The 15,000-nt window shown below is 36.0% G+C and overlaps 1 protein-coding gene across 1 annotated transcript in view; it reads right to left on the bottom strand.

Moving 5' to 3' along the window:
- LOC107565609 (cAMP-dependent protein kinase type I-beta regulatory subunit-like) overlaps window positions 1-15,000 on the bottom strand; it is a 44,429-nt gene that overhangs the window by 27,865 nt on the left and 1,564 nt on the right. Inside the window, exons 2-4 of the mRNA XM_016250869.1 lie at window positions 14,917-15,000; window positions 10,400-10,570; window positions 8,377-8,468 (exon numbers count right to left, since the gene is read on the bottom strand). The exon at window positions 14,917-15,000 is cut by the window's right edge and continues 104 nt beyond it. Coding sequence (XP_016106355.1) covers window positions 8,377-8,468; window positions 10,400-10,570; window positions 14,917-15,000 — 347 coding nt within the window. The remainder of the gene's footprint in view (window positions 1-8,376; window positions 8,469-10,399; window positions 10,571-14,916) is intronic.

Here is a 15,000-nt window from a genome sequence, read left to right on the forward strand (position 1 = left end):
TTTGACAAAGTTCTTCATAATCCACCTTTCTTTCTTTCCTCGAACCGCATATGAAACCCAATAGCCACACTAGCTAGCATTACAAAAGCGTGACTGTCTACTTTAAAGGTCATTTTTAATAGTACTGTCTGCTCCGCAGGTGCGTGAAACAGCTGTTCCCCACAATCACGGTGTGAAGTTTATATCAGATATGAGCAGGAAACCAGATAGCCATTATGCTGAGAGCAGGTTAACATTATAAAGGAGCTGAACAGATGTGTTTGGACGTGATAAAGCGACTACGAGTTATCAGGAGACATCGAAACAGTTTAAAATCAAACTAACCATGCTTTTACTGCATTTGACTGCATTATGTTACCCGTGCTTTGGAGCTGTGATGTTATACAAAGAAAACATTATTTTACATGCTAATCTCCACAAGCTTATCAGCCTAATTCTAGAAAGCATGACGTACACGCACACGGTGACTTATTTCATGTACAGTGCGTGCAGAAATGTGTATGCAAAACCACAACACACTGTCTGCAAAAACAGACGGTCAATGTCTCTATGGGTACAGTAGCTGTGGTTCATTGCAGCTCAAGCGCTCGTTACTGCTGATTTCTGGTATTTTGTCTTTTAATTAGAACACAAAGCTCTGTTGTTTGAGATGCTGCAGGGCCCCTGTGCAAAGACAGGGAGAGTTGGGGCCGCAGAGAGGACGCTGGTAGTGCAAAACAAGGCTCTGAAGGTTCAGAGTTCATTTGTGTTTGTGGGTAAAATAAGAGTGAGAATGTTCAGTAACACTTTATTTTACGGTCTCCTTGTTACATGTACTTACTATTATAATAACAATTAATTATCCATTTGTGTTTGTGGGTAAAATAAGAGTGAGAATGTTCAGTAACACTTTATTTTACGGTGTCCTTGTTACATGTACTTACTATTATAATAACAATTAATTATGCATAATTACATGCAAGTAACACTACGTCAAACCCTAACCATATAGTACGTACATGTAGTTAATTAATATTACTCAGTACTTAAATGTATAATTACACTGTAAGGACACATTAAAATAAGATGAAAATAGATTTTAAAAAATAGAGAGTTTAAGACATATGCATTGGAATAAAGCAATTCAAGGAAGTATGATAAACCCATCAAAAACCCATCAAGAGCAGGTCATATATTTCACCCCTTAAATGACAAAAAAGTTAAAGTTTGCATAAAGAAAATGAAGCCCATTTTAGGTAAAAATAATTTTTAGCACTGTAATATTATTTTGTGGTATTAAATCAATATGTAATGTTAATCACATTTTTATATTTTAACTTTCAACCCCAAATTCTTACAGCAGTGCAATAAATATTATTACTATTGTCACTGTAATGCAAAAACTATATGTGGTATTATGGTGTTTGTCATACTGCGGTTTCATTTTATGTTGACTTTTTATTACTGTTTTAAAGGGATGTAACGATTCACTCAACTCACTATTCGATTCACGATTTTGATTTCACGATTCGATTCACGATTTTTTTTAACAAAATGAGATTTAAGACAAATTACAAATTAAATGTGTCGTTTTATTATTGCTTGGACAAAATACTGTACGTTTCTTTGTGAAATTGAAATATAACTATAATAATATACTAATATAGCACTTGTAAATTATTGCTCTTTTGTTGGTTTTGATTGCTTCTATTGTCCTCATTTGTTAGTCGCCTTGGATAAAAGCGTTTGCTAAATAACAACATTTAAATATAATGTAAATAACAAAACTAAATTGAAATTTTAAAACCATAGTAAGTAACACACATAAAATAAATCTCTTCATATAAACAAACTAAGGTTTTGTCTCTGCTCTTTCCATATTAAATTAGAGGCAACCACTGCATTTTAATCACAATCCAAACAAAGATGCTGCATACATGCAACATGAGCAGTTTTTAATCTAAATTACATTGTATAATTTCTAAATTTGATGCAAAAACAGAATGGTTTGACTTCAGTTTTGTGAAACTATGCATAAAACATTTCTGCATGAAACAGAAACAGCAGACGAGCTGAATGAGACGCAGATTCACTCTCTGCCAGCAGGTGGCGCTTAAAGCGTTTTCTTGGTTTCTGCTGTAAACAAAGCAGCGCTGCACTTATGAACTTATGCAGGGCTCCAGACTGCGACCATTTTTTCTGCCTGTGCGACTCAATTTTGTGTGCGGTCGCACTGGCGCGACCACCGCGTTGGTCAACTCATAAGCGCTGCAATTTCTGTTGCATATGAGAATTATCAAACGGCAAACGAAATTGAAAGCAAAGCTAAACAGCACTTAGAGAGTATACCTACTCGATGGTTCCCGAAACGATGGATGGTTTTCAAGCAAAAGTCAAGTAAAAGACCGCTTCTTAAACCAGAGAAGGTGAACATGCTGGTATTCTTGTGGGGGGGGGGGGGGGGTTGCCATGCCTCATCTTATTCGTTCATGTGCTCGTGCGACCAGCTGAGAAAGTTAGTTGCAAAAGTGCGACCAGTGGGAAGAATGAGTCTGGAGCCCTGATATGCATTATACAGAGGCAAGAGGAAAAGAAAAAATACCATCGAAAGGCAGTAAGTTCCCTTCAGACATACATTTATATAAACTCCTGCCCCTAACTGAATCGCGATTTGTTTAGCATCTCAACCGATTTGAATCGTCACATATTTAAATCGATTTTCAACCGGCTCACGGTTAATCGTTACATCCCTACTGTTTTACATTAATAAGAATGACCATTAAAAATAAAGGGAATGACAAAAAAAAATAATGTTTGCATAAAGAAAATGAAGCCCATTTTAGGAAAATATTTTTAGCATTGTAAAATTATTTTGTGATATATATTTAGTATGTAATTTTACTTATATTTTAATATTATTAACTTTTACCCTCAAATTCTTACAGCAGTGTAGTAAATAACACTGCACTAAGAAATGTGTCATGTTTTTTATTTTATGCTGACTTTTTATTAATGATTTACTTTAATGAGAATAACCATTGGAAATAATGGGAATGACAAAAAAATTAAGAAAATGAAGCCCATTTTAGGAAAATAAAGAATTTTTTTTGCACCGAAATTAGGGGTGCTCCGATCAGGATTATTGAGGCCGATCGCCGATCACAGAAAGCAATATCTGTCGATACCGATCACTGATACCGATCTTTTTAAAGCCTTCTTTTTATAATTTATACCTATTTATAGTGATACTCCAATTAGGATCTTTAGACATTTATTCAGGGCCTGAATTTCATTTTTGAAAAATGACACTCTTAGGTGTCTCTTGTGAGAGGAGAAGCAGCTTTCACACAGGAGTCCGCTACTGATCCGTGGCTGTTTACCACAAACACAACATTTCAAATCCAAACATTGTCACTGAAATTGCTTTTTCAGCACTGCAATTCTTTTTTTTACACAGTACAGTAATACAATCTTTCACAGACATGTTTAAACAATAAACATAAGCAACACATTATTTAATGCTTTTTACTTTTGCATTTAAATTAGATTTATATATTAAGTTGCTCAAGCAAGTGGCAAAACATTTAAACTACTTTTCTTACATTATCACAAACTTACCATTGCCAGAAACAGTCAGCTCTACTGCCTTTCCTTTTGCATTTAAATCTTTATTATATGCAATCCTGCGGTTCATAAAGAACTTTGTTTTTCTACCTGCCATCTATTATTGCCTTGTTTATCTAAAAGTGCTCTTTCCCTTTAAACCTAGCCAAAAAGCCATATGTGTTGACTGTGAAACACAGTAGACTTAAATAATATGCACTTATGGAGTAATTACTAAATTTTCGTGTCAATCCATGTTCATATTTACTGCATAAATGGGCTGTTACTTTAATTCAGCGCGTGCAGCGCAGCAAAAATAGACTCGGTGGTGCTGAAACGATCTCTGCACTGCTGCAGACGCACCGCTCCTGAACGCACTGTCGGACAGCAACGGTGTGCCGTGTGCACGCTTTATTAATTCGTTAACATGAGCGCGGAAAAAATATGCACCACATACGCACTGCAAACGGAGTAATGTGAACCTGGCATTATGTGTGTGCGAGTGTGCATGAGCGCACAGTCTCCAGGAGAGCGCGCGAGCGCAAAAATAGACTCGGTCTGGAAACGATCTCTGCTCTGCTGCAGACGCACCGCTTGTTGAACGCACTGCCGGACAGCAACAGTGTGCACGCTTTATTAATTCGTTAACATGAGCGTGGAAAAAATACACACTGCAAACGGAGTAATGTGAACCTGGCATTATGTGTGTGCGAGTGTGCATGAGCGCACAGTCTCCAGGAGAGCGCGCGAGCGCTGAATGGTTAAACACTGGCGATAATTAAAAAGTTATGCAATTTATAAACTTTAGTGACGATGTGACACTGTCTCGATTGTGCAAGTGACAATTCCTGTGTCCACTGTGCAGCTAGTTTATAGACAGACGCGATGTAGTGATTTGAAGACATTTGCGTATTTTGAAAGAGTGTGTGCGTGGTCATTCACTCTCGCTGTTTGTGAAATTACGTCTCACACAAGGTTTTCAAATTACTTTATAAGTTATCTAATGAAGAAATATGAAGGTGAGTACCTCACCTTCAGCATTATAATGATTTCACCCACGCCGGACAGAGACTGAGAAGGTGCAGCTGCATGTTGTGCCAAACCTCTCATGGCAGCGTCATCAGCTTGAGATCGTTTTTTTTGAGATCTGCCTTTTTAGAGACCGCCGATCAATCATCCCAACGTGATTATCGGCCGATAATGATCGGTAGCCGATCAATCGGAGCACCCCTAACCGAAATATAATATTTTGTGATATGTGACTACTATGTCATATTTAATTATATTTTACATTTTTAACTTTTCACTGTAATGCAAAAAAAAAAACTTTTTTTCTATCTATGAATTGGCATAATTACAGCAGTACAATTAGTACTATTGAAAATTAATTTAAAAACATTGAAAAAAAAAAAGATAGAAATCAGACCTTTTCAAAACTGGTTATGCAAGCAAAACAGGCAAAGAAATAAATGTAAAGCCTAAACCTCTCAACAAGTTTCTCAGAAACCTGTGAAGAGTTGAACACATGTACAGTATAAAGGCCACCTGAATACAAGAATTTCTCTTTACTGAAAGAACATCATAAAACAGATGAATAGAAAGATTATATTTTGAGCAAGAAAATTGTTATTCAGCTTACAAAACCAGCTTCTATTGATGATTCATACGTCTTTCATGTTGACCTAACTCCCAAGGTCAAGTTCAGCATCAGACGGTGCATTAAATTTGCCAATGAGCTATTCCCATACCACCATGAGGTAATTGCTTTTATTTGCCATGGCAACAAAACCACACCAGACAACAAATAGCCTGTAGGGTGGACCCTAGGGTGGGTTATGCCACATGCCAGATACTCCCTTATAATATCTGCCATCTAGCTGTAATGTTTAGCTCCAGCGGTGATTACATCTGCCCGTGTGTCTCCAGTGATCATAACAAGAAGCTCTTACTGACTGTAGCATAATAAAGCAAACAGTGTATGGCATGTTCTAATATATATGGCCATATGTGTGAATGCCAGCAAGAGCCAACAGCCAAATCTGTGCCGGTGGTGATTATATTTGCAAAGCATATGACTCCCACTCACCTACTGTATGCCATTGCTTTTTGAGTTTACTGCACTGTGCACAAGTTTGGGGGTGTAGTAGTGGCTATAGATCAAGATTGAGATTGAAATGCCTTGTCAGCTTGAAACAAAACAGTTTTTTATATATATATTTTATATATTTTTATGCTGATTTGAATATAGGCTATATCTTTATTTTTGTAATTTAAAAAAATCTATTAAAATAATCTATTTAATTATTCAGAAATTCTTCTAATAGGCTGATTTGCTGCTCAAGAACCATTTATTATTAATACTGAAAGCAGTTGTGCTGCTTAATATTTTTGTGGAAACATTGAATTTTTTTTCAGGATTCTTTGATGAATAGAAAGTTCAAAAGAACAGCATTAATCTGAAATAGAAATATTTTGTAACAACGTCTTATAATAAAATTTTATGCATTGGTGCTGAATACAGTTAATTTCTTTCTTTCTTTCAGAAAATCTTGCTGACCCCACATTTTAACAGTAGTGTGTGTGTGTGTGTGTGTGTGTGTGTGTATAATATATATATTATTTATTTATTTATTTAAATATAGCAATAAATATATAGCAGGCGTTAATAAAAATATTAAAGTGTTCACTGTCTAGAGAAATCCAGACTGCCCTTAATGCATCTGCAACATGTCAGACAAACATAATTCTATAAAACAATGAAATTATCCTGACATAATGTCATTATCCTGTCATTTACCAGTTACCGCAGAGTCATATTTGGTATGACCACATCAAGCCTGTTGCTTTGACAGTATCACAGACACATATGCAGATAATTGGACATTGTCCGGGGACGTCGCCAGGAGCAAAGACTCCGTAACCATAGAAACAACATTAATGCTCTCCACAAATCTGAGTCAGAAATATGAAGAGCGTTCTGGAGCTTTCAGAAGAGAAATGACAAAGTAAGCCTCGCCTTAAGATGATGCACTGCACAAAATCAGTCTTTTCCAACTAATTTGCCTGTAATTCTGATAAATGGTGACTGTGATATATTCACAACAGCCAAAGAAATGATATCAATCTTAAAACACGATAACACGCAGCTGCAGTCCCTGGCAAGAAGGCCTGATAAGAAGTGTGGTGAATTTCCAGCTGAGCGCAGACGGGAAGTTTTGGGCCGTTTCGTGTGTTCTCATAGAGGCTTTAAAAGCAGAAAGCTGAGAGTTGCTTCCCTTCATGGTGGATCTGTATGGATAATGGATTCTCCTCAGCAATGAAACCGTATTCCGTACACAAAGACGGAGCAACCTGAGCGAAATTCCTGGTGGACTGGGAGAGGCTTTTTTCTGCTCGTTGTTGTTTAGGGTTTGTGGCATCTCCTGGACTCGAAAGCCAAAACGAAACAATCCGAGCAACGCTATTTCCCCACACCCACATTAAAACACACTTTCCACCACGCTCAGACACAATGCCTGGTTTTATTTCGACGCAGGCTGTCATGGTGACGAGAGCAACAGAGCGAATACAGTGGCTAGTCACAAGCCCCTCTTGACACGACTCACACCCTCACCCCACCAAACACACACAAGACCAGCGCTGACAACAAGAAACAAGCTGCTAACAGCACAACCCCATTCATAAGACTTCACCATGGCCACATACACACTGCAGCTTCACCTTTTAGTGCTTCATCCTGTTCTGTACACACAGTTCAGTAAAACATGGGAGCGACAGCCGTATTTTACAACTGAATTTACCCTAGTTCGCAGGGAGTTTGATTGACAGGCGGTCTGACCAATCATAACGCCAAATCCGCCATTTTTGTTCGACAAACAAATCAGACAAGAGAGTAGATTAACTTCGCTGGACATGAACTTGAAAAATTTATATCTTTCCGCAGTTGGAGGATACCTTCTGATGTTCAAGATACAAGATACTTTCTGATGTTCATTCATGTTTATTTCGTGCTATAACTAGTAAAGAGGAAGATGATCGGTTCATGTGCCGCTTGAACTGAGGCAACACAGCAATCTGTAATGACTAAACAACTGCCACAAAATGGTATTTATTGTTTGAATTTCTTTAAAAAAATTACTACATTTGAAAGCTGAGTCTTTGTTTTATACCAGAAGTAACCTGCTCTGTGTTGTCTGTTGGTATGTTGTCAGTTTCCTCTTTGCTCCGGAAAGCAAGTCCGTGGCCAATAAGAACTATAGTGTGGATTAGGCCACGTTCACACAGCAGAATACGGATGTCAGTCCTGCATCTGAATCATTAATACGGTTGCGTTCACACACATTTCAGTTGTTTACATGAGTGACAACTGTGTTCTATAATCAAAAACACACCCATAAATGATCAGGACTTACAACCGTGTTTTAGGCACGTGTGAACAAAACTGTACTGGACAACTAGTTGTCTGTCACGTCACACAGTGATCCAGTCTCTGTCCTCCTCCAGAGCTACTCCAGACAGTTTTGTGGCATGTGTGCAACTCAAATGTTGTTGGTTAATCAAGATTTGATAGATGAAATCACACATCAATTGAACTTTTGTCATGTCAAATGTGATAAGAGTCTGCAGTTTAGGACATCACCATCTTTGATACTTAAGCTGCTGTGTGAACAGGAAATTTCGAGCCTCACACCTATAAGCAAATGCGCTTATCAATCCCAAACACTGAGAGTGTGAGCGTAGCCTTATATACTTATTATACCTGTCAACAAACAACCTCTGATAATGTGCATTTACCTTCTCTCGTTGTCATCCAGATGGGCAAACAGCACGTTCTTAGAGATGGCTTTGGCCAGGGCGGTCATTGTCTTGTAGTCCTTTGGAATGACCTATAGCCAAAGAAAACCACTTACTAGATGACTACTCATAAAACAAATTATTAGTATTTACTGGCATTTTCAAATTTCTGTGTATTTTCTCAATAAATTGTGAGTGTTGTGCTTGTGAAAAATGTGCAGCCATGATCCTAAGGTGTTGTGGATGTTACCAAGCAGTTGCTGAGGTGTTGCTACAGTAGGTGGTTTCTCACTGGCCCAAGTTCAAAGATCCCAACCACTCAAGTTTCTACGATATCCTGGTCCCCCTTTAACTCATTTTATCATATACCAGGCAAATTTTGTATTGCTTTAGAGAATTATAAGCATAGAACTCCTCAACAAGACAATGATTTGAGGATTTCATTCGTGTTCACAAATGGTGCAGAATGTTATGTTTGTTGAGCAAATTGTCAAATTGTGCCTTATACTCAGGGGTGCACATAAGTGGTACGCAGGTCCACATGCGCGACCAAAATTAAAAATCCCACTACCCACTGCCGTTTTCAAAGCACAATGCAAAACTGTGACATTTCATTCACAGATGCGCTTCAGTCGGCAGCGCTAAACCCGGAAGTGCATATACTTACTTGCCGGCAACCAGCCAAAATAAAAGCCTGCTGATTTTAATTTTGAAAATTATGAAAATTCATCTTTAAAAAAAAGAAGTAAATATTAGCATTTTATGTTTATTTAAGTTTACTATAAAATAGTTGTATTTGTATTTAATACTCCCTTTTTATTTTAAAATATAATAGTATTATCACACTTTATTATTTATCATTCACAGATGCGCTTCAGTCGGCAGCGCTAAACCCGGAAGTGCATATACTTACTTGCCGGCAACCAGCCAAAATAAAAGCCTGCTGATTTTAATTTTGAAAATTATGAAAATTCATCTTTAAAAAAAATAAGTAAATATTAGCATTTTATGTTTATTTAAGTTTACTATAAAATAGTTGTATTTGTATTTAATACTCCATTTTTATTTTAAAATATAATAGTATTATCACACTTTATTATTTAGTTTATTATTTTATTTAAAAATATATATATTTTTTTATTATATAAATATTAAATCTCTTATGAGAACCAGGCTGAAAAACTTATGTGCACCCCTGCTTATACTGCTAATTATTAAAAACCAGATTAACCTTATTAGTCTATAATTGTTACTAAAAATGATTCATTAATTGAAATTAATGAGAAATCAAAAAAAATTAATGAAATAAATATATATATAAGGATTAGATGAAAACCTTAAACGTAAAAAAAAATGCCTTGGCAACAATATTAAATATATAGGTTTAAATTACTAAAATTACTAAAACTGAAATAAAAAAAATGAATTAAAGCTAAATAAAAATATTTGAAAAATATAATAAAATGACTACAAAAAAGTAGTTGTTAATAAGTTTTAATTATTTTAAACTAAATTAAACTCAAATTAAACTGAAAACTGAAAATATTAAAATATATAATATAATAAATTAATTAAAAAGCTAATTAAAAATAATAATAAATATTATAATTGTATAAAATAATGATAAATAATACTAAAATAACAGTCAACCTTATTTACATGCTTAATGTTCCTATTATTGTGTACACTTCATCAGTACATGCTATCCTAAGCAGAAAAGGAAAACAATATTAACCATTAATATAATAAGCCTAACCATCCAATCAAATCCCACTGGATAAAATCCACATCCAATCCCGCATCATTTCCTGCTGAATATTCTGTTTCACTCAGAAAAGCCATATCTCATATAGAGAAAAACTAATGTGAAAACACAGCAGTGACTCTGGCCTATTAGTGACGGGGCGACTGAGACAAAACTAAAACATTCTAAATAGTGTACCTGAAAATAATGCAAATTTAACTGCAGTTTTATTTAAAGCTACACTGGCTAAATATTCCAACCTGTATCTGCTTTTCTAACCTTTCTGACATAGCTGACGGCATCCTCCTCTGTGTAGACCTCGGCGCTGACCCCACCTCTCCGGCGCCGGGCCTTCACCACCGGGTTTGGAGGAGGAGGAGACACTTCATCATCGTGAGAGTCCGATTGCGAGTTGGACTTCTGACGGGCCATGATCTGCTTGCATTCTTCCTGTGGAGAGAGGAAGTGAATGATACGTAAGATTAAACATCCATCTGAAAACATCGAGAGGGTTGTGACCATCTGGATCGCACAGGACACACAAAAACTTGTGCAGAGTTAAAACAGTGGACGCTAAGAGGGTGAAAGAAACTACCATTACAAATCACGATTACAGATCATAAAATCTAAACGACTGACACCTACTGTGAGCACAGAAAGCAGACACAACAGCACTGAGATTTCACTGGCAGAGCGAAAGAGAGACAGTGAAAGATTCCCGTATGAAAGAGGGAAGAACAATAAAGCTGCGTGCCACAGCACAAACGATGTGTGTGTGTGTGTGTGTGTGTGTGTGTGTGTGTGTGACACAACAAGATGTGTACTAGTCAGAGAGGGTACACTCAGTCTTACTGCACTGTACATTCACTGCATATATAGGGTGGACAGAAAAACACAGACCCCTGATAGTATATATTATATATACATATACATACATACATACATACATATATTAATTTATACAATAGCCAAATGTTTTAGCTAGTCATTTATTAGGAAAATAAGTGTGCAAAATAAACTGACAGCTAAACACTTTATGCAAAATGCCACAGCTTAATGTATTATAGTGGATTCATGTGAAGATTGTTATAATATTTGTAATGTTCTGTAACAGTTTAGGCTAATTAGATGTTAAAAAATGATGGCACAATTTTGACTAACGTTGAATGGCTATATTTACTCATTATATCTGCAACAGTGGTATCAGTAATAAGATGCCATTAAACAAATATAAAATTCAAATATACGGTCTTTATGTTGTTTCTAAATTAATTTGGAGATTCAGTGTGAAAATACAATTATGACTACAAATTTTAACATTAGGTGCGATTAATCATGGTTAATTACAGAAAAATGCACAATTAATTAGTAACTGATAGCACTATATATAGGGTAAAAAAGATTTGACACAAAAATGTCACTTTGTCACTGAATATTACATTTTAGTGCATTTCTATGTGGTTGATTACTTGGCCAAGTCATTCTCTATGGCAAATTTTCTATGGCAGAGCTAGGGCCCGCAGGCTAAAGTTATATCACAAGAGTGGGGGGGGGAATAGGAAATACTAGAAAAAATATAATAGTATAATTTATCCTAATTTATCTTTTTGTTTTAAGATTTTTTGTTTTATTTGTCCATTGAAATGTAGAGAAACCGACACCTCTGGCTCTATGACATTCTGGCCGCTATAAATCTGATATCAGTCTGTTAATTCCACAATTAAAACTTTTACAGGATATAAAAGGATAAAGTGTTTGTAAAACGGCATAAACGTCTCCCCCTGAAACATCCCAAGGCACAAATACCAAAGTGAAGGCAGGCAGATGCAAAGGAACAGCTGGGCACATGCCCCACACACACACACAAACACAAATGCACACAAAACACACACATGCTCTCTCTAAAGCTTTAGACAGCCATCAACAGACCTGACCGTGAAATAACACGGAAAGAGTCCAAATGTACTGTGAAATCTGTGAAATCAGAAAACACATATAAGACTAACCATGCATCGATGCACATACTCAAATATAAAATGAGAGCAAACCCATCACAAACACACAACAAAATTAGACTAGTGTCTATACAAAACAATTCAAGTATATGAGGTTGTAACCATACACAATTTAATCAAATTAGATTAGAATTATAAGTAGGGATGCACGATATATCGGCCACCATATCGGTATCGGCCGATAAATGCTCATTTTTTCTGTTATCGGTATCGGCCCGATAAGAAAATTTGGCCGATATCTTAAAGCCGATAAATAATGCATTATTTCCTTCAGAGACACTTCAGATGCGCGCTGTTCGTTTGCAGCCTTTTGTGCAATTGTACATTGTAATATTGTGTTTATTTGATGTATATCTGATTTATCTCATATAGAATGCGTTTGGTTAAGTTAAAAGAGCGCTTCAGTTTACCGGTGATCATCTTTAGCTCAGCGCACGCAGCTCAAACAGCAGTGCACAACATTAATAACTATGATTGGGAATGTCGTGTATATAACATTCTAATGAGAACATTATTATAATAAAACGTTGTGAATTCTTTGGGTTTAGTTGCCGTGTTTCAGCGCGTTGTTATGGGAAGAGCGCATCCACAACAGGATCACACATTCTGACTATAGCACGCAATAACTGCATCATTTTGTACATATATAAGTTGTAATATTATGTTTATGTTGTATTAATATTAATCTCAGGATGCATTTCCTTGAGTTAAATAAGCTGCCAGCAAAACGCTTCAGTTTACCCAGTAACGCATTCAGCGCTTCAGCACGCGCAGCTCAATGGCTGCTATTTAAAAGGCCAAAATTTTCATATCGGTGCATCCCTAATTATAAGACACTGATTTATCATCAAATCTGAATGACAGTTTTGGATTGAAGGCCACAACAAACTGAAAATTGATTCATTTGGATGACACTGAAGCAGTTTAAAAAAGCAGGGAATCATCCCCTGAACAGCATTTTATGTTCCATTATTGCAGTAAAATTGCTGTTTAATACAATGTTTAAGATTTTCACCTGTTCTGCCATTTACAGTTCGTTATAAAGATATGTATTTATTCATCAACAATAATGCCCCCAATATTAAAAACTTCTAAACTGAACAAAGTCATCAATAAATGCTTTGTGAATCAGTTTGACCGAATCATAAAAAAGAATCAGTTCTAATGAAAGAATCATTTGTAAATTGGATCTCCCTGCACAAAAAAAAAAAAAAACACATATATATTTCTAACAAAAGGAATACTGTAAAAGTGCAGATATAGGCCTAATCTACTCCACCATTCAAATGTTTGGGGTCAATACAATATGCTGCTTTGCTGCTCACGAAACATTTATTATTAATAGTTGGGCTGCTGCATATTTTTTTGTGGAAAGAGTTTTTTTTCAGGATTCTTAGAAGCATTTATTTGAAATACAAATCTTTCGTAAAATTCTAAATGTCTATACAGTCCCTTTTGGTCAATTTAAAGTGCCCTTGCTAGATAAAAGTATTCATATATCAAAGTATTTAAATAAAAAGAAAGAAAATCTTATATAATAAAAAAAGTAAATAAAAAAAGGCACCAAACTTTTGAATGGCAGTGTATGTTTGGGCTAAAAGGGGCCCTATTTTACATTTGTGCAACATTTTATTTCTATTTATATAATTGGCTGGCTAACCTCCATATACTGGCATTAGTATGCAACTGGTACATGAGCAAGAGGACAAGTTATTGGCTGATGCTAATCTCAATTCGACCAAATATTGGTCTAGCTGACATGATGATCTATCACTAATACTCTTGCATCCCTAAGTATCATCAGATTCAGAAAAAAAAACTAAAATCCTGTAATCATTTGCTCACCCTCATGTTGCCTTCTAGATAAATAATATCATAACATTAATAATTGCCTTAGCTAACAGGCCTACTAATCAGCCTAGAGTTTAACAGATATTGTCTTAATAAATAATCAAAACATATGAAACATGGAAAAGGTGTGCTAAATACTTCTTAAAATTACATTTAACCAGCTACACTAAAAATAAAAGAATACAGCAAAAACTCATTATTCTACAAACATTATTCTAAAACTGTATATATATATTGTTTTTATTTTTAATCAATGTGAGGCCTTGGAGTCAAAAAGGTTTAGATTTACTGTTGATTCAACATACAAATAAATGTGTTCAACAGCTTGTATTGCTCAGTTGCTATAAATCTATAAAAGCCCTACTATATCCAAAATCCATTTTAAAACCTGCAAATGAACTTTGTAGATTTTTCACAGATCCTGATAAAGTGTACCGTCCACTCAGTTCACACACTCTGCAGCTGCACCAGGAAAAGAAGCGTTATAGAAACCAACGATTTCTCATTCTAAAACATGCAATTATTTCTCACATGTTTGGTATCTATCTATTGTGCTTCACTTGCCAATAATTAAGACACATAAAGAACCTCACTATGAGTGCTAACACAATGACAGTTAATGATCGTGGATGTTTGAGGGAAGTTGAATACATTCATTAACACTGTATCGCAGTGCATTCAGCCAGACTTTTTTCCAAAGCAATATACAGTACATTCATTACAGGAACAATCCTGAGGTTAAGTGCCAGGCCAAATGGGACGGCAATGATCTCAATAATTCTCCAGCTCCGGCATCTCCAGTTCCATGGGAATGAAGAAACATCCTTTACGCCAGCAGCCCAGATCCCTAACCATCACACTTTCCGATGCAAATGCAGAACTTATACAAACACAACCAGCAGCAGAGCAAATACAGTAAAAGTAATGCACCTTCTCCAGCTTCTCGAAGTGCTCCCGCAGGAACTTCATAGGCCGCTCGGGCTTGGCGATGCACAGGTTGACGATGCACTCTTT

The sequence above is a fragment of the Sinocyclocheilus grahami genome, unplaced genomic scaffold (genome assembly GCF_001515645.1).
Source record: "Sinocyclocheilus grahami isolate Dianchi unplaced genomic scaffold, SAMN03320097.WGS_v1.1 scaffold1012.1, whole genome shotgun sequence".
NCBI lineage: Eukaryota > Metazoa > Chordata > Actinopteri > Cypriniformes > Cyprinidae > Sinocyclocheilus > Sinocyclocheilus grahami.